This window comes from Scophthalmus maximus, chromosome 12, assembly GCF_022379125.1.
Source record: "Scophthalmus maximus strain ysfricsl-2021 chromosome 12, ASM2237912v1, whole genome shotgun sequence".
Lineage (NCBI taxonomy): Eukaryota > Metazoa > Chordata > Actinopteri > Pleuronectiformes > Scophthalmidae > Scophthalmus > Scophthalmus maximus.
In genome coordinates this window covers 13,152,964-13,172,549 of record NC_061526.1, presented here as the reverse complement: position 1 = coordinate 13,172,549, position 19,586 = coordinate 13,152,964, and the positions used below count along the sequence as shown (strand labels likewise).

General features: G+C 43.1%; 1 protein-coding gene across 2 annotated transcripts in view; it reads right to left on the bottom strand.

Annotated features, from left to right (window-relative positions):
• Positions 1-19,586, bottom strand: part of scube1 (signal peptide, CUB domain, EGF-like 1) — a 99,387-nt gene that overhangs the window by 40,788 nt on the left and 39,013 nt on the right. For both annotated transcript variants that reach the window (XM_035619825.2, XM_035619834.2), the window contains exon 5: positions 656-784. In XM_035619825.2, coding sequence (XP_035475718.1) covers positions 656-784 — 129 coding nt within the window. The remainder of the gene's footprint in view (positions 1-655; positions 785-19,586) is intronic.

Here is a 19,586-nt window from a genome sequence, read left to right as displayed (position 1 = left end):
ATCTTTACACTCTGACCGCCTGAGAGGAGAACAAGATGTGTTGCCAAACAAAGTGTAACTAAAAGCGTATTTTTCCCCTCTCAAAAACAGCAGCCCGGAATTCCATGTCTGCAGGCACTCAGCATGAAGAGTGAGAAACGGGGATGGAGTGGCCAGGGTGGGGGTGGCCTTGGGGGGGTGTAGAGGGTTAGAGACATGAATTCTCTCTATTGAATCCTTCAGCACATTCAGCTTTGTCTGAAACGCTTAACTGACTTTGGTATTAATGTCCACCCTCATATTTCATCGGTGAAGGCCTACTGGAACTTGTCCATCATTGCTATTACAGATATTTATGTTAGGAACAGTTTAGATCCTTCATCGCAACAGCAACTCAATAAAATCAAGTCTATAAAACAAAGTGTTAATAACTTGCTGCCATACGGATTGTAAAATAAAGCGATAAGTCAACTGACTAAAGATCAGATGACAGAAAGTGCTACACAAAAATGCATCTGACTCCATGTAGGATTGTCAACATGACACTTTAAGTTGAGACTAAGGATTCGCCTAAAAGCAAAGTCACAGTGTGTGTATGCGTGTGTGTTTGTGTGTGTGCGTGCGTGTGCGTATGTGTGTGCGTGTGTGTGTGTGTGAGGTCAGGTGTGTTACCTACATGTACACTCCTTCTGATTTTTGGCCAGCTCAAAACCAGGACGGCACTCGCACGACACGCCACCTTTGCCCGGAGCCTCTCTGCAGATGTGGGCGCAGCCGTGGTCCTTGTTCATGCAGTTCATCCCGTCTGTGCAGGGTAAAGAGTCAGACATACAGACGTTAATAGCACTTGATATCATCAAAGTCTGACGTGCGACTGTGGAGAAAAAAACAGGTGATACGGATTTCAAGCCAATGGAATAGAATGAGAAACCGTCAGATTAATGACACTCGGCTCATTGTCCTCATGACTGTGTGTGCGCAGTTTGATCACACTTGATTGACGTAGACTAACCGACCATAAGTGACACCACAGTTTATATACACATTACACACTAATACAAATTCAGTGTTTTGCAAAAACCATTGTAACTTTGCCACAAATGATTGTGCTCTTGTAGGAAACTGTCACTCACAGAATGAAGCTGAGTGAGAAAGTACTTTTCAGGCCCTTTAACAAGTTTCTCTGTAGTTGCTGCTGCTGGTCTCACCCCTGAAACTCAAGCGGCACCAGCACCAGTGGCCCCTGTGATGGGACAGGCTGCCGTGGGGGTCACATGTTTACTTTGCCTGTGCTGCTTGGATTGGATGATTGTGCCAAAGGGACAAACTTACATTTTTGTCATAGCGGCACAGTGACAGCTCTAAGGGTTGGCATTGAGTCGGTGGGCTGGTTCACTCACACGCAGAGTGGCCAGTTAGCTGGCTCCGTTCTCAGCCATGGTGCTGAATATAATCAAAGTCGGATAATCTCCTGCCACTACCTCCTCTACCGTGGAGAGACAGGAGCGACACTCCATCGCGTGCAAGGACTTTGTTACTGAATAATGAGCGGGGCACGTCCTAGTCATTTCCACGACTGTGTGGAAATCTGATGTTTTATGTTTCACAGGTCAAATATCAGACCTGACAGGTAGACTGTTCTGCTGGTGAGTTTAGGGAATCGCATACCTGTCACACTCATTTGTAAAGTGTACTGAAGAAAATATATAAAAGTTGAGAGTAAAACCTCAACAACACAGAGATGATTTTACATTGACTCACAACTTTCAACAGACAGCCCTCAGGCCGAGCTAACTAAGCAAGGGTAATCACACATTTCCTCTTTCTCATCAGCGCCGATTATTATCTTCTGCACCTACATTTATGACTCTGCTCAGCCCAGTTTATTCTCAGCTTTCGTTGATTTGAGGGTTATTCTCTTCAGAACCGACACAGCTGGTCATCGTGTCCATCCCTCTACTACATCATCAATGTGGCAACAACATCTGAAACAGGCGCTGATGAAAATCTTCATCAGCGAGGAGAGGAGCTGGGGTGTGGAACAAGGAGGCTGAGGACAGAAGTCTTGTGCTGGACGTCCACTCGTCGTGGCACAATGAGGCGTCTTCACTCACAGATCATGCTGAGTAAGGAGCAGCTTTCCTCAAAGACCTAGTCTGTCACTGGTCCATCATCTGAGATGGCGACCTGGCAACCACGTGGCCACACTTTGTCCTCATGGCTAGGAATCAAATCACTCATGTGACTCAGTGCACTCTTTCAAAACTCCTCGCAAGAGTCTTTATTCTTCTGAAATGGGAGTACAGGCGAGAACAAGAACTTCATGGGGTTTCTCAGTCTGTTGCCACTTTCTCAAGGTAAATAAGAACAAAAGGCGGCCATTCCTATAAAACTGTGCGAGTGCTCGTCACTATTATTCATTTGGTGTTGACTGGAGATTATTTACATGAACATACCGACCATCCTCCCTCAGCCCCCGGCTTCCAACTCAGAGCTCGGAGTTCCAAGGTATAATGGAACACAGCCTTAGTCTCTGTGTTTTTCCCTTAAATAACTATGCTTTTTTTCCTGCATCTGCATTTGGGTCCTGCATTACCAAACCTCGACATACTGCTGTACCTGACCCGGATGAACTCGTGAAATGTGCAGAAGCCAAATCCCATGTCCAACCCCTCGTCCACCGACTTTCCACAATTTCGATTTTTTTTTTTTTTAAACGTTTATCACCGCAGCAACTCCATTGATGTTGACATTTACATGCCAAAATTCAACAGAAGAGACCAGAAAGTCACAGGCAATATAAGACACGGCTGCATCTTTAATTTGCATCTCTACTCCCCAGGCTTTGCAATAGTGAGGTACTGTAACACTCACCACACTCTATCTACACTCGGTTCCAAGACACACCCCTTCCCTGGTCCCCATGGTGAATAATGTCCCTTCATGGCGCCTACGAGCACTTCAAGTACCTCATTAGGGAGCCATTCCCTCTCCAGAGTCCCCTTCACAAGAAGTCCATTCTTAAACACTGCCATTCTAGCTGTCCACTCCCAACAGGACCATTCCATCAAAGTCCAAAATCAAAGGAGCCAAATCTCCATAGGAAATGTGCATTTACATGATGAACAAAAGACAAAACCCTGTTCTACCCCCGGTTCAGTCTCATATAGTTTAGACAATATATTAACATAGTTAACGTCAAACGTGGCCAGTGCGATCCAGAAAGCAAGCAGCACCGCGAAGCCAGGGGGTAAAAGAAACTTTCAACTGTTGCAAAAGCCTGCGCTCAACCTGTTTGAAAACTAAACTCATAAGAAAGCAATGTATCTACTGTCAATTTAAACCTGGGCGAAGTCAAATAAACGGAGGCAGAGGGAGACGTACGGACACGGGCACAGCACTCAGCACAATTGAGCCTAAAACAGCAAACAGAGCGACGGCTATGAACCGAGGCCTCTCAGCGCGTCTGATGTGACGAGGCCCACTGACACATCCACTTGTCAGGCCTGGAAACCCACACGAGTCGCGAGATACATACTCAGCTCTGTTTAGCTCAGTGTCAAAGTCGTCCTGCTGATAAGCAGACAGAGTGAAACAAAGTGAATGTGACTGATAAGTTAAACATTACTGTCCTGTCAAAAAATGAAACTAGTTAAACTAATAATGCTACTCCCCTACTTTTTGTAGCGCACTGCTATTGCATCCAGTGCCCATGTTATAAAACTGCTATTTTAGTACAAATACATTTGGTCCACTTGCGTTACCGTGGTTACAGTAGAGCAAGCACAGCGAGCACAGGTGGTGAAGGGGTGAGCAAAATCAGAGGAGGTTTTTAATCGGATCGTTTGACTTGAAGTTGAACTGGAACCAGATTTCTAGTCTTAAAATTCGCGCATTCATAAAGCACTTCACTATCATTCAGCAATTTGAGGTTCAGAGTCGTGCCCACGGACACTGGAGGAGCACGGGAATCAATCATTGATTCTGCTCTACCTGAGCCACAGCCGGCCCATTATCAATCAAGTGTACTTGGCATAAAGTACACCTGAGGCCGAGGAAAACATTGTTTGTATTTTGTCACAAGCCAAAGTGTTGTACAAATCCATCCAACCGTATTCAAGGTATTTCAGTAAAACATGATTCTGTATATTGATTTTCAAAAGGAAGATAAAATGTCTGTGTAAATGTTTTTTTCCTGAAAGTAGCTGAAATCATGTAATGTAATGTGTAAAAATAAATCAGTGGCCGCCAGGAATTAAAAAGAACAAAAAAAAACTGATGATATTATTTAGGAATGTTTTCCTATAGCATTAAGTTGTTTATTTTTATTTACAGTATAGCTTGGAAGGTGTAAGGAGCGAAGTACAGTAATGTGGTGTTAATAATGTGACTTCTGACTGAAATTCTTCAGTTAGCAATGAAAGGTTCGAGAGGAGTGACGTTGTTTAGACTGTGGAGGTCAGCAGGTTTACACAGAGCCCAGCTGGTCCAGTCAAAACACAGAGACATGTCTTCATGGCCCAGTAAGAGCCCCCAGGACACAGTCTCTCCTCTGTCTCTTTTATTATCCCATGTCTGTCTTTCTCTTTCTCACTCCCGGCTTCTCTTTATCCACCTCTCCACACATATCTCTCTCGCTCTCTCAGGAGCGCTGACTCCAGATGAGGTCCAAGCATATCACAGCCATGTTATTACAACCTGGCTCTTGCAGTGTTACACCCCAAAGCCCCAAAAGTCTGGTTGGCAGAGTATAATGGAGACCGGAAAAAGAAGCAATGAAGTGAAAGACAGAGGGATAGAGGAAGCAAAAACTGAGGAACGAGGAGAGGAATGTGGAATAAAGGAGAGAGAGAGAGAGAGATGGAGACAGTGCAGGATAATTTAAAGGCTCACATTCACTCTCCTCCCTGTTTCCTCTGAGGCTGATGAGGAATGAGGTGATGCTGAACGCCAGTCTCTCAGCCTAATCTCCTCACCAGGGACAAGGAGAGATTTCACCGTTTCAGTCAACCGTGAAGCAAAGACCATGTTAACCTTAACTTTTAAAATCTAAATCACAAACACTAATGCTACAAAACCATACACTTAAGTATACATGTCCTACGACATATAAAACACCTAGGAGGGCTTTGGTGGAAACAGGATGGGAAAGAGCAAGAAGTTTAAAAAAAAACCCCAACACAATTAGCTCTTGTCTGCACAACAGACATGATGATACTGTGCGTTTAAATGCTCCTGTGCTACAGTGCCATATACTCTGGTGTGCTAGTCTTGTAGGTGCTGATCTATCATGGAGCCTGTGGCCTGCAGCAGAGGTTCCACATACTGTAAGTTGTAGCAAGCAATCCTGGAAACACATGGCGAGGTGAAAATTAATGCAATTTTAGGGGGTTGAATTACACTGAACTACACCTGTATATTTAACTGGTACACAAACCATTGTGTATATGCATGAGTTGTTACTACTTGTACAGAGTAGAAGACCAGCTGCTTCATGTGCAGTGTGTAGCTGATGTGTGTTTGTGTTCAACTTACTTTTCACTAACCTGGTCAGTTGTTGCATGACTGAAAGCCAAGAGCTGGGTCCCTTCCTAAGTTTCTCTCCTTTGTATTTCTGAGGTTGACATTCAAATCTGACATTCACTGTTTATCAATCAGCACCAAACAGCAATGTTTTAATGACTGTGTTTAAAGTTTCCATTGTTTGTACAAACTGGAGGAGACTTACATGTCAGGCATTAATAAATGAAGTGTAACAAAATATTCCTTTTTGAGTTTTGCACAGAAATTCTCATCAGATTGAACAAAAAACAAAAAAAATCCTTCCTCTACTTTTCCATCCGTGCTCTTGTAAATGCCATTTTAATTGAACTCCTGTCGGACGCTGGCTGTGCGTCTCTCACTGGTCTTAAACCCCAGCTATAGGTGCTAAGCCATGAATTTCAATGAGAGCTTTTCTTCAACCGGCTGCATTGAACTCCTTTACATAAGGACTGTGCCTTTCTACGAACTCCTCACAATCTCTTCTTTAAACACACCCCCCCCCCCTCCCTCCCACACACACACACACACACACACACAGGCACGCACACACACACACACACACACACACACACACACACGCACAAAGACAATCCCCCTCGCTCATTCTTTTGCTTTCTCTTTTTGTATTTAGCTCTAACAGTACCAGGGACTGCTGATTTTAACAACAACAGTTATTGGAAGATGTTAGTATTATTAGTGTATCAAACACAACACTGTACGATACGTTGTGCATCATCATGGAATATTTGGATGAAAACCTGTTGAACTAAAGCACTAAACTGACAGCAGGCCTTATATTACCAGAGGACAGACACAACTAAACTCTGGGAAATGTCCACAGAATTGGTAAATGGACTGTGTACAGGACTTCTCTAGTCTTATCGACCGCCCACAGCGCTACAGTACAAGTCATATTCACCGATTCACACACGCATTCATACAGAGCTTCTATACACAGCACTTTTTCCATAATGCATCCTTCATACACTGCCAGCACAGCCATCAGGGGCAATTTAGGGTTAAGTGTCTTGCCCAATGACACTTTGGCACCCACTTTTCCTCCCGAGCCACAGCCGTCCAGACATTTTTCCGGGGTTTCACATATTACGAACGCAGCAGGAGATTGGCCGAGTCAGAGGCAGGTTCACAACAGTACCAGGATAATCTCCAGAACATTCTGTGGAGTCAGGGTAGAGCATCAGGAGGCAGGACATGAAGATAACTCTTGGGGGCATGATGTCCAGAATCACCCGATGGGACATACAGTACCACAGAAAGTGAAAAATCAATAGAAAATAGACTTTCTATTACCCTCTGACTAAGATTGACTGTCTGACAAGTAAAATATGCAGACATCAGCACCTCACTCAATGTCCAAGGACAGAACAGGATAATGGCCTGGGAGATGCGTCCCAAGGTGGAGACACCTAACACAGCATTAGTTGAGCATTTGGTAATATGTGACCCCACCAAAACACTACTATTTCTTCTCTCTGTACTCATTTTTCTCACTCATTCACTTGAATGGGTTGTAAATCCACCTGCAGATGCCAGATTAAATCTACAGAAAGACCAGTGTAGCTGTCAGGCACAATTAAGTTTAAGTTTCTTGCTCAAGGACACATCGGCACATAGACTGGAGAACCCCGCGGATTGATCAGCTTGGGTAGTGGATGACGCGCTCTGCCTCCAGCCCAAGTATCAGGGGCTGAAAGAACAACCGGAAACAGACAAGGAAGTTGAAGTCCAAAGTGGTCCCCCTGGTAAAAGGGGCACGATGGGCCGTAATCCCCAAACAGGGAGAGAAGCTCCAGTAGATTGCAGGTACAACATCTCAAGTCTCTGTCCAGAAGACTGCAGTCCAAAAAACAACTAAGATATATACACCCATGGGTGGTGTAAATGGGGAAGGATAATAATATGGGGCAGGATAATAATAATAATTAAAAAAAACAATCCTGTCCCTGTCACTCTACTCTAACCTGAAGGTTGGTCCGAGCCCAGCTTCCCTCAGTCCACATGCCGGTGTCCTTGGGCAAGACAGTTAACCCTGAATTGCCTCTGACGGCTCTTCTGACAGTGTCTGAATGTGTGTGAATGTGACAGGAAAAGCGTGGTAAACAGCAGAATGGGTGTGAATGGGTGAAAAGTGTTTCATAAATATAGTCCATTTACCATAATACCACTGTGATGTATGATAGAGAGTCTGTGCAGGAGATCCTGTGGAACCAGTTGTACACAGGTTATAATCTCCATAATTTAAAATTTTGTTCTGTCTGTACCGACGGCTCGGACTGTGTCTTGGACAGTAAAAGGGAACGACTGAACCACTTAAAACCAAGCAATCTGCTGCTATGCTGAAACCAACTTCAATAGTATTGTTTTTCAGATTTTTTTTCAAATGATGCATTTGATAATCATACAGGGGGTTGACTGCCAAACTCGGTTAATCTAAACAGCTCTGCTCCCGCTGTCAGTGTAAATGTGTCAGTTCCACTCTGACCCCACAGTGATGACCGTGGTGCTAGAGCTGCCAGATTCATCCATACTTGACATGACTTTCTTTAATCTGCAAAGTGTACACTGACATGCAGACAATGTTGCTCACATGTGACACTGGGACCTTTATAGATTCAATAGCTGTGCATTAAAAATCACAGCTCATATGAAGCAACTGGTTATAAAGCTTGATGTCAAAACTGACAAATAAATGAGTGATGATATTCTCGCAGTTCCTGCTTTAAATGTCAGCACTACAAAATAACACAAGTTTGACAAAAGATTAAAGGCAACCAAATGTTCATGCGACGTATTCGCCATCTCAAGCAAGTTGGAAGACCATGAAAGTGAATGAACCTGAAGGTATGAGAACTGATTGTTACTTTTGAATGGTGCACTTATGAAAACCCATAGTGTGCTTTTAAAGATATGCACTCAGATGCAGGCACGTTTCTTCAAATACACAAGCGGTGAGGCTGCTCAACAGCTACGGCATCAAAGCAGCAACATTTACATGGAGGCCAGAGAGCAACCAGAGTTCACTGTGTGATGTTAACAGAGTCCAGCTGCTAATGTGAAAGAGAAGTGTGTCTCTGTGTGTGTGTGTGTGTGTGTGTGTGTGTGTGTGTGTGTGTGTGTGTGTGTGTGCGCGCGCTTGTGACTGGTTCTGGCTGAGGTAGATGTTAGTTTCCTGTACAAAGCTGGGAATAATGAGACTGACGGTTTAATTGGCTCCAAAAAGTATTCAGACCCCTTCATTCTTTGCACATCACAATGTTGCAGCTTTAATTTAAAAGAATACAATTCCCATTTGGCCCATCAATCTCAAATGTCTTATCAACAAAAACATTCAGACTCTATTTCCATGATGCTCCTCAGCAGTTACAGCCATCACGGAACCTTTGAGTAAAGTCTCTGCAAGCGCTGCAAACCTGGACCTTATTATTATTCATATTATTATTAGTAATCATTAACAACATCATTGCATCTATAAGTGTCAGTATTATTTTTGTAATTATAAGTATCCATCTGGTAGAGATTAAAGCATTAAAACTCTGTAATATTGTGAGGTTTCAACCTCACAATAAGAGCCTTGAGACGATGTATGTTGTGATTTGCTGCTATACAAATACAATTTACTTGAATATTCAGGTCTGTGTGTGTGTGTGTGTGTGTGTGTGTGTGTGTTTGTGTTTTCTGCTTGTTGTCCTAACAGTGTGTGCGTGCTGCTGGTTAGGCATCCTGTTCCAATCAGTCATCCACTCCACTGCAGTTTGTAAGCACCAATCCGATCACCACCTTCTTGCCAAAACGTTGTTCTTGCCGGTCTCGACAGCCTGGTTGGAGAGGGTTTTTTTTATGACTTTGTGCCCCTAACCCTCCTTTGTCTTTGCTTCATCTCTGGATCACTTACTCTCCAGTACAGCCAGTCACGCTCAGCAAACTCCCTCAGCCACACTGTTTCCTGGATTCCACTGAACAAACACTCTGGTCAGCTCTTCTGGATTCCCCTCACCGGACACTGAGCCCCTTCCCCTGGATTCTGGATTTACCCTGCACCCTCATCCCCTGACTTTGGTGCATTAAGTGGAGAGGACAGCACAGTCCACCACCATGTCAGACAGAACACGGCCCAGTAGGACAAACTGTGGCCTGCCTGTCAGGTAGTCAGTGATCGAGGAGATGGTGGACGCGTCGACAACCACCAACTGCAGCTTGTCCCCCGCAGCAGATAGATGGCAGCGTCGTCCACACCCAGAAGAGGCTGATAGACAAACTGTAGAGGGTCGAGCGGCGATCTCACTGCGGCCTCAGGTGGTCCAGGACCAGCATCTCCAGCACCTTCATCACATGATATGTGAGGGCAACTGGTTGCTAGTCGTTGAGGTGCAATGGAGTCAAAGTTTTAGGAATAGAAACAAGGTAGGGTGTCTTCCACAGCACCGGGACCTTCTCAAGGCTCAAGCTCAGGTTGAAGAGATGCTGGAGAACAGCAGACAGGTGGCTGGCACAGGTCTTCAGAGCCCTGGGGCTGATCCTGTCAGGGATCAGCCCACAACAAATTATTGTACATAACGTGACTATATTTTAAAATATTTGGCTGCATTTATCCTTCCCCAGTTCTGACCAAGCTTCCGTGTCCCGGTGCTGAGGATGCTCCTGACCCCCTGGGTGTATACTGATCGGGAAAATGGCAACTTCACCAATTAAAATTAAATCTACAACACACTTAGGAGAAAAAGCGACGCGGTCTGAAATTTTTTATTGGGCCACTGAAATAATTCAGTCTGTTTTTTTTATTCTCAGTGTTTGTAGTCCATTCCCCATATTTTCTGCCATTGCTCCTGAGCAGAAGCTACAAACTAGGTCGTCCTCACCCTCGTATTAATCAGCTCCACTGACCAAAAACAAACCTTATCCTAAAAATAGCTCGGGTGGGGGGGGGGGGGGGGGGAATTAAGGGCAAAAAAACATGAATCCCACCTTCCACTCAGGCAAATAACTCTTACCTCAAACAGAGAGAGAAAAAGAGATATTGCTCAATCCCAAGGACTTGTTTTCAAAGTTAAAATCACATGCTGGAATAATATTTAAACAAAGTATTTATAAAATGAAGGAAGAGTGGGTGCTTGAAGAGCATTAGTCACTTTCAGCACCCCTTCCATGCTGTGATCATCAAGTGTGTGTGTGTGTGTGTGTGTGTGTGTGTGTGTGTGTGTGTATGTATGTGTTTGTGTGTGTGCCGGCTTACGGCAGAAACGAGAGTTCATAGCAAGTGTTCGCTATACAAAATTACTACATCTAATTACTAAATTTATGAAATCAGACTATTGAAAGAGTTGCAAAAAATCCATAGTCTTGCAGTTTAAGGGTGTGTCAATATGCAACTTAAAATCGCCATAATAAGAATGCTTTTAGAGTAAGGAGTGTGGATTGAGAGTAGAGCATTCCAAAGAGTGGTACATAGCAAGTCCTGTTCGAATTCAAAATATACAATCCAGAAGCACATCAGACGGCCTGAAGTAGTTTGCATTCTTATCAAACAGTGGGTGCTCACTATCAACTTGATTTATTGCTTGCCCTCTCGACCAGTAGCAATGCTGGACTGGGACCAAAAATCGGCACTTGGCAATTTTGTCCCAGGCGGCACTCACAATCGGTCGCACACCACCCACCAGTACACCATCCGTGTGATCCTCTTAAATATGCCCAACTACTGTACTATTCCCTCAAACCACCACAAAGCTGAATTGTTGGTGCTGTGGACAAGTTGGGGAACAAAACAAAACCTCCATGCTGTCGTAATGGTACATCTAGTAATGTCATTGTCAAAGAAAAAGCTCTGCTAGAAGTCAAAGGATCATTTCAAATTATTTTGTTACATTTAAGAGTGTTTATATGTTTGAAGAGTAAGACTTGGAGATGGACAGTGTGTTCTTTTAATTGTTATTATTTCACTATATAACTCAAAATACAAGCCTCTTTGTAAACAATATTAACAAACTTTTTATGGCTTTGAAATACTAAACTAAAACTCATTTAGGTTTACAAACTGATATTCCTTCCTTCCAATCAAGAGCTCTGTCAGAACAAAAATATACATTAATATGAAAAAGAAGGAATTATTGTACATTCATGTCCAGAATCGAGAGAATCCCATCAATTCTGACTGGTAATGAGCAGAAAGTTATTCATTCAATTAAAGCATGAAGCTGTTAAGCAGGCAGACATTTCAGCACAGTAGAGCTACAGTTGTATATTATACAGCCTTTCAGCACATCTTTATCAAGGGAAGCCTGAGTCTGATAATTTTAACTGAGATGTATTTTCTGGAGGAAATACGGTTCTTGCAAGGCAACAAAAACACTGTTGCCTACTCCCCTGAATCCACTACACTCTCCTGCTGCTCCTGCTCACTCCGTCCCTCCCTGTCACACGGATGCTCCTCTGTCTGTTCCTCTGTCTGTTCCTCCTGTCTGCTCCTCTGTCTGTTCCTCAATCTGCTCCTCTCTCTGCTCCTCCTGTCTGCTCCTCTGTCTGCTCCTCTGTCTGCTCCTCAATCTGCTCCTCTCTCTGCTCCTCCTGTCTGTTCCTCTGTCTGATCCTCTGTCTGCTCCTCTGTCTGTTCCTCAATCTGCTCCTCTCTCTGCTCCTCCTGTCTGCTCCTCTGTCAATTCCTCTGTCTGTTCCTCTGTCTGATCCTCTGTCTATTCCTCTACCTGTTCCTCTGTCTGTTCCTCTGTCTGTTCCTCTGTCTGATCCTCTACCTGCTCCTCTCTCTGCTCCTCCTGTCTATTCCTCTGTCTGTTCCTCTGTCTGTTCCTCTGTCTGTTCCTCTGTCTGATCCTCTACCTGCTCCTCTCTCTGCTCCTCCTGTCTATTCCTCTGTCTGATCCTCTGTCTGTTCCTCTGTCTGTTCCTCTGTCTGTTCCTCTGTCTGATCCTCTACCTGCTCCTCTCTCTGCTCCTCCTGTCTATTCCTCTGTCTGTTCCTCTGTCTGTTCCTCTGTCTGTTCCTCTGTCTATTTCTCTGTCTGTTCCTCTGCCTGTTCCTCTGCCTGTTCCTCTGTCTGTTCCTCTGTCTGCACCTCTGTCTGTTCCTCTACCCATTCCTCTACCTGTTCCTCTGTCTGTTCCTCTGTCTGTTCCTCTGTCTATTCCCCTGTCTATTCCTCCGTCTGCTCCCCTGTCTGCTCCCCTGTCTATTCCTCTGTCTGCACCTCTACCTGTTCCTCTGTCTGTTCCTCTGTCTATTCCTCTGTCTATTCCTCTGTCTGTTCCTCTGTCTGTTCCTCTGTCTATTCCCCTGTCTATTCCTCTGTCTGTTCCTCTGTCTGTTCCTCTGTCTATTCCCCTGTCTATTCCTCTGTCTGCTCCCCTGTCTGCTCCCCTGTCTATTCCTCTGTCTGCACCTCTACCTGTTCCTCTGTCTGTTCCTCTGTCTATTCCTCTGTCTATTCCTCTGTCTGTTCCTCTGTCTGTTCCTCTGTCTATTCCTCTGTCTATTCCCCTGTCTGCTCCTCTGTCTATTCCCCTGTCTATTCCTCTGTCTATTCCTCTGTCTGCTCCTCTGTCTATTCCTCTGTCTATTCCTCTGTCTATTCCCCTGTCTGCTCCTCTGTCTATTCCCCTGTCTATTCCTCTGTCTATTCCTCTGTCTGCTCCTCTACCTGTTCCTCTGTCTGTTCCTCTGTCTGTTCCTCTGTCTGTTCCTCTGTCTATTCCTCTGTCTATTCCTCTGTCTATTCCTCTGTCTGCTCCTCTACCTGTTCCTCTGTCTGTTCCTCTGTCTATTCCCCTGTCTATTCCTCTGTCTGCTCCTCTACCTGTTCCTCTGTCTGTTCCTCTGTCTGTTCCTCTGTCTATTCCCCTGTCTATTCCTCTGTCTGCTCCTCTACCTGTTCCTCTGTCTGTTCCTCTGTCTGTTCCTCTGTCTATTCCCCTGTCTATTCCTCTGTCTGCTCCTCTACCTGTTCCTCTGTCTGTTCCTCTGTCTGTTCCTCTGTCTATTCCCCTGTCTATTCCTCTGTCTGCTCCTCTACCTGTTCCTCTGTCTGTTCCTCTGTCTGTTCCTCTGTCTATTCCCCTGTCTATTCCTCTGTCTGCTCCCCTGTCTGCTCCCCTGTCTATTCCTCTGTCTGCACCTCTACCTGTTCCTCTGTCTGCTCCCCTGTCTGCTCCCCTGTCTATTCCTCTGTCTGCACCTTTACCTGTTCCTCTGTCTGCACCTCTACCTGTTCCTCTGTCTGCTCCTCCTCCTTGGCAGTGGCCATGACCAGCCACTTTCCCCCATCAAGCTCTACCTGTTGCTCTACATTGTTGGGAAGTATACATTTTGAAACTCCTGCAGCCCATGTAGCAAACATGTCTGTTATTTTTCCACATTTGGCGGAACCACTGCTATATTTATCTACCGCCCCTAACAAAGCTTTTCCGCACTCAAATTTTTTTTTATTATTATTATTAAATTTGATTATACCGGCACCAAAAGTACGCCGGCCCACCGGGAAAATGCCCAGTATGCAAGATTACCAGTCCAGCACTGACCAGTAGGGTAAACCAGTAATATTATGTTGTTTTTCCTACGAAAATGGAAGATACTAGCAAGTCATCCTGAGCATACAATCACGGCACCAAAGCATAAGAGAAGCAGTATGTGAAGTATTTTAGGTTCTACACTGTGGATGGCAAAGACCCAAACAAACATAAGGCTGTTTGTTGACTTCGTACAAATTAGCTTGCTTACTCTTCAACGAGAACAAATCTGCGGCCTCACCTCTTAGTTCTCCACCCAAAATCGGAGTTGTTCTCTAATGCTTCTTTTTCCTATTTAAGTGAAACTCTCAATTACACTGACATACTAAAGGGGTCAATAAACCAAAAAATTCTAGAGATTAAAAAAGAGCGCTCAACCTAACGATGTGCTTCTACACATATAGAGAACTTGACAGAAACATAGAGCTCTCAGTGTGTAGGTGTGTGACAGGTGAAGTATTTGTTTGAAATTAATGGTGATAACAGCCAGTTAGACGGAGCTCCCTGTACTTAGAGTTCCCACACACTAATGACTAGGCTGTCATTGAAAAGCTCCCTCTACCTCCAATTTCCTGCTTTGGTTTGTTTATTCCTCTGTCAAGAAGAGGACGTGCACATAGGCGTACATGTTAGTGTCAGTGTGGGTTGCGCATGTTTGTGTATCTGTTTCTATAGTGTGTGTGTGTGTGTGTGTGTGCGTGCGTGCGTGCGTGCGTGCGTGCGTGCATGCGTGTGCGTGTCTGTGTGTGTGTGTGTGTGAGAGAGAGAGAGAAAAAGAGAGAGAGAGCAACAGCCTCAGCTTCCTCTCCTTGCACAACTTTAAATAAACACACGACTTCCATTGGTCCACTCCACCATGTTTGTGTCTGTGTTTATTTTTCTCTGTTTCTCCCCCAGTATGCCAACCCACCCCACCCCCCTGGTCCCACAAGTCACTGCTCTCTTTGACTTCCTCTCTCTCAACACGTGGTACACTAAACGCATATCATGTGAACTACATCAATATTTCAATATTTCTCCCGATTTGGCATATAATCAATACGTAAAGAATGAATTGATTTATTTATCTGTATAACTGCGGCAGCAGACATGATAGCTAGTTTATTTATCTGTATAATGGAATAAAAGGCAAAATAGTTTATCTAGCTGTTTAATTGTATACTTATTACTGGTTAATTTATCATACAATCATCTATAAAAATGTAATAACAAAATGACTATCTGTATAAGTATGTGTAAAACTCTAATAACTAGTTTATTTATCAGCATAATGTAGATGTGATAACTTGTGTTTTATTTATTCAAATCATTGCTATATGAAGTCATAATAACTGATTTATCTACCTATATAAAGATATAAAAAACCTGGTCTATTAATTTCTATATCACTATATAAAATTGTATAATTGTATATAAATGTGTTTTAACTAGCTTATTATCTGTATGATCATATATGAAGAAATAATTATCATATATATATATATACTGTATAAACATTTACAAATTTAATGAATGGTTTGTTTATCATATTATTGGTATAACATGATATATAAACATTTTGATATTCATACAAATTATTTATCTGTGTAATTGCATATAAGGACGCAATAACAAGTCAATTTTTTGTAGAATCGATTTATATAAAGATGTAATAACTGGATTACTTATCCATTATCTTCTGTTAGTGTTATTTAATAAATATACCAGTGGATAAGGACTGTATCTGCTTCTATCCGTAAAATGTGATTACAAGTTTGAATGTAAATATATCCGTGCAAAATATTTATTGTTATTTATTGTATAATTGTATAAAATGTATACAGTGCTTGTATATACACACACTTTCGTCATTCACACACTACCGTGAGGAGCAATTTAGGGTTCAATGTCTTGTGTCAGCAGCATGCTGGAGGAGCTGGGGATCGAACCAACGGCCTTCTGGTAAATCGATGAACCACTCTACCTTCTGAGCCACAGGTGCCCATGTTTTGAATATCTTCAGATTGTGGACTGTTGGCTGGATATGTCAAGAACAGAGATACGACAGTACCTTAGACCTAGTGTCTATATTTCAGCAACACTATCCAGTGTCTTTTAAGGGCCCTGCTTGTTGGGGCACCATGCATCAATCCATTGCTTCCTGTAACTGGAATCATTACCATTAAATGAATCCATCAAGGAGCTGATGACAGACCAATTGCATCTCTGCCTGCTTGGCCCGTAAATCATACAGAGCTACTGTTTCCCCTGCCAGCCCAATCTGTAAGGAAAAACTGACTACCAGGAACAGTTCTGCAGTGGTTCTCTTTGTCGATCGTTTTCCAATCCAAAATGTGTATTTTTCTTGTTCACGGTCGACCATTAAGTATCGTCTAGTCATCGTGTTCCACGACTCACTCATGGGACTCCTGTGACCAAACATTCTGTTGGAACGCCAGGCGTGGCGCCCGTACGACTTGGTGTTTAAAATTCCCATCTCACTGCCAACTTTGTGTTGAGCTCAGAGAAGAATTTACAAGCATATTGTTTTCACTCTGTTTTGGTGGTGGCTACATTATCCAAAAGGTACTGTTAATAAATTAGACATAAAGGCAGACCTGGTCAATTCTGAGGCGTCAGCACAATATCCAACACTACACTGCAACTAATCGACCTCTCCACTGCTGCTGCAAATCTAACACAACCTTTAAATGACCAGCCAGACACTCGAGATTAGAGATCCCCAAATTTCCCCAAAAAGGAAATAAGCTTCTCCATACGTGCATGTTGCAATTAGGCCTGTGAGCCATACCTGACTCATGGGGTCACAGCTCTCCCACATCATGACAGATCAAGAACATTTGCTTGGAGAGCTGTTTCACAACTCGTGTTTGGGAGCTCAGGGGCCAAAGTTTTGGTTCTTGCCTGGACGTGCTTCAGACAGAGCTGTGAAGAACAACAGAGTGGAAACACACCATAATGGAACAAACAATTGTTGCTAGGCTTTATTATCCCCTAGTCGGGTGTCAGGGAGAACGAAATGAGCCGCGAGCTGACACTTAGCATATACAAAGCAACAATCTCACACGCACATGCTTGCACATGCACTCACAAAAAAACGTCCAGTCCAGAACTCTGTTGCAGTTATGGTGTACATGGCATTAAAGGGGAGATTAACAGCAGACGATGAGTCTGTATTTCGTGTTAAATGTCTTCAGCAGACTGGCTGTCATTTGCCAGGATACACATCATCTCATGAAATCCAAATAAAAGCTCTATTGTATTTAGCTCTCCACAGGTTGTTGGAGATGAGAGGAAAAAATGGGGCTGGAGTTTGGCTATAGGTGCATCTTGTTTTAGCAGCTAGGGAAGGCATGCAGGTAAAACACACCTTGTATCTAAAGGGATAGGGAGAATTAACATGTATGCTCCCATACTGAAGTGTCGTGGCAACTGTATGGTGACTATTCTGAGGCATGAATTCATTTTTAAAACTTTTAACACTGTGACCATCATTTCTTGTTAGAAGAGACTTACAAAAAACCTGCATGCTTCATAGGTTAACTATGTCCACATTAATAGTTTTCAGTGTTAAAACACAATCAATTTGCTTCATTAATGCCAGGCGTCCACATTCCTCCGGACTTTAGGAGCCCCTCTAAATCAACAAGTCCTCCAACTCAAAAGAAAAACAACCATATCAACCGTTTCCTTGAATGGCACCTCTACTGGTGACAGGAGGTACGCCACAAATACTTTTAGCCTAAGAGCACCGTGGGCCTTTATTTGCTTTGCCAGCACATGGTTGATGAGCTTATAAAGGTAAGGTGATGGTGATGGTTAGGGGGACATGGCGGAGAATCAGCACGATCACTTTACAGAATAAGTAAATCGATTTAAATACACAAACTTGATGGACTGACCAGGTCCACCGCTGACCTCTAGTGGCCGTGTACATAAATACCGCTAGAGGTCAGCGGTCTTTAAAACAATCACATACATCATAATATGCTGTTTCAAAAACGGCCTATGTGGTCATTTTTTTGTGGAGGACAGTCTCCTCAAAACAGAGGCAACTGGAAACGATGAAACACATTTGCTTCCTGATTGGGTCTTATCAGTCACGACTCGACTATAAGTGGTGAACACTTACTGTCAGTAACAGTTCCACCTCATTGTCGGTCCAAGAAAAGAAATGTCTGCTCTTACCTTTCACCTTTACTGTTCCTCCTGCATTGTATTTTTCTGTAACTAAGCAACCAACTGCAAAGTGTTTACGTTGCAACCTGCTTCCTATTTACACCGACAGGCACAGAACCAGTGTACATGAATGGTCACGTGATTATAACATTACACAAATTTAGCTGCCACTTTTGTCTACAGTGACTCACAATAAGTGCATTACCCAAAAAGAAACAAGAGATTACATAAACAATTATCAAATAGGCAAAATGGGTTCAAGTGCTACATTGTAGATTTATTATTATTATTATTATTATCATTATTATTTTAACTGATTCATGGACTAAGTGAGAAAGGGCAATCAGGACAGGTGAATTTTTCAGTCTGCGACCGAAAGAAAATAAGTATGTAAGTAATTTGTATTAATATAGCACCTTTCACAAAATGCTTGACAAGGATAAAACATGATTCAATTAAATGCAGTCCAATTTAATAGCGCCATATCGCTACATATATTATCTCAAGGCCCTTAACCTATTAATGTTGAGACCTCACAGAGAAACACCGGTCCTACAATGAGCAGCTCAGAGATTGAGGAGAGAAAAATATCGTTTAACAGCAAGAAATCTCTAACAGAACCAGAAAATCAGCTGTGACCGGTTGGTGAGAGGAGAGAGATGGGGAAGAGATGGGGGAGAGAGGAGCGGTGGGCAGAGAGAGGGGGAGAGAATAAAGAGAGTGGGATGGAAACCCTGGTTCGGGTAGGGGTTAGGGGAAGGTTCACCGTGGTAAGGGTTTAGGAGAAGGTTAAATCTGGTTAGTGTGAGGTGAGTCACCATAATAATACAAATAATAGCATTATTATCATAGGTTTGTAAGGTTTCTGCTGCCCTGATGCCAATGTGGAGCTCACAAGACACAATATATATATTTTTAAAACAACTAAAATGCAATATTGTGGAGGCCAAAATGATCTGACCTGAGCAGTGTCAAGTACAGTACTCAGATCAAGTATGAATACAAAATGTAAGATAACTTTGTTTCTGCTAGTAATTGCTGGTCTCCAAATTTGATCACAGTATTTTCCAATATGTGAAGGTTCCTGTTGAATGGGTTTGGTTTGGAGGAACAGATGTACCCACTGCTAATATTCAAATGATGAGCAATGAAGGTCCCAAATATTTGAGAAAAAAATCAAGGATTTATTAATGGTTCTCTAACAACAATCTCTACTATAAGTATCTAAAAATTGTGCGTGAGTACTTAGATAAATATACTTAGTTACAAGTCAGATTATCTGATTATGTCTGCATGTGTTTCTCTATGTGCCTGCTGCCTGTAAGTAGTTACCTGCTGTCCTGACTGTG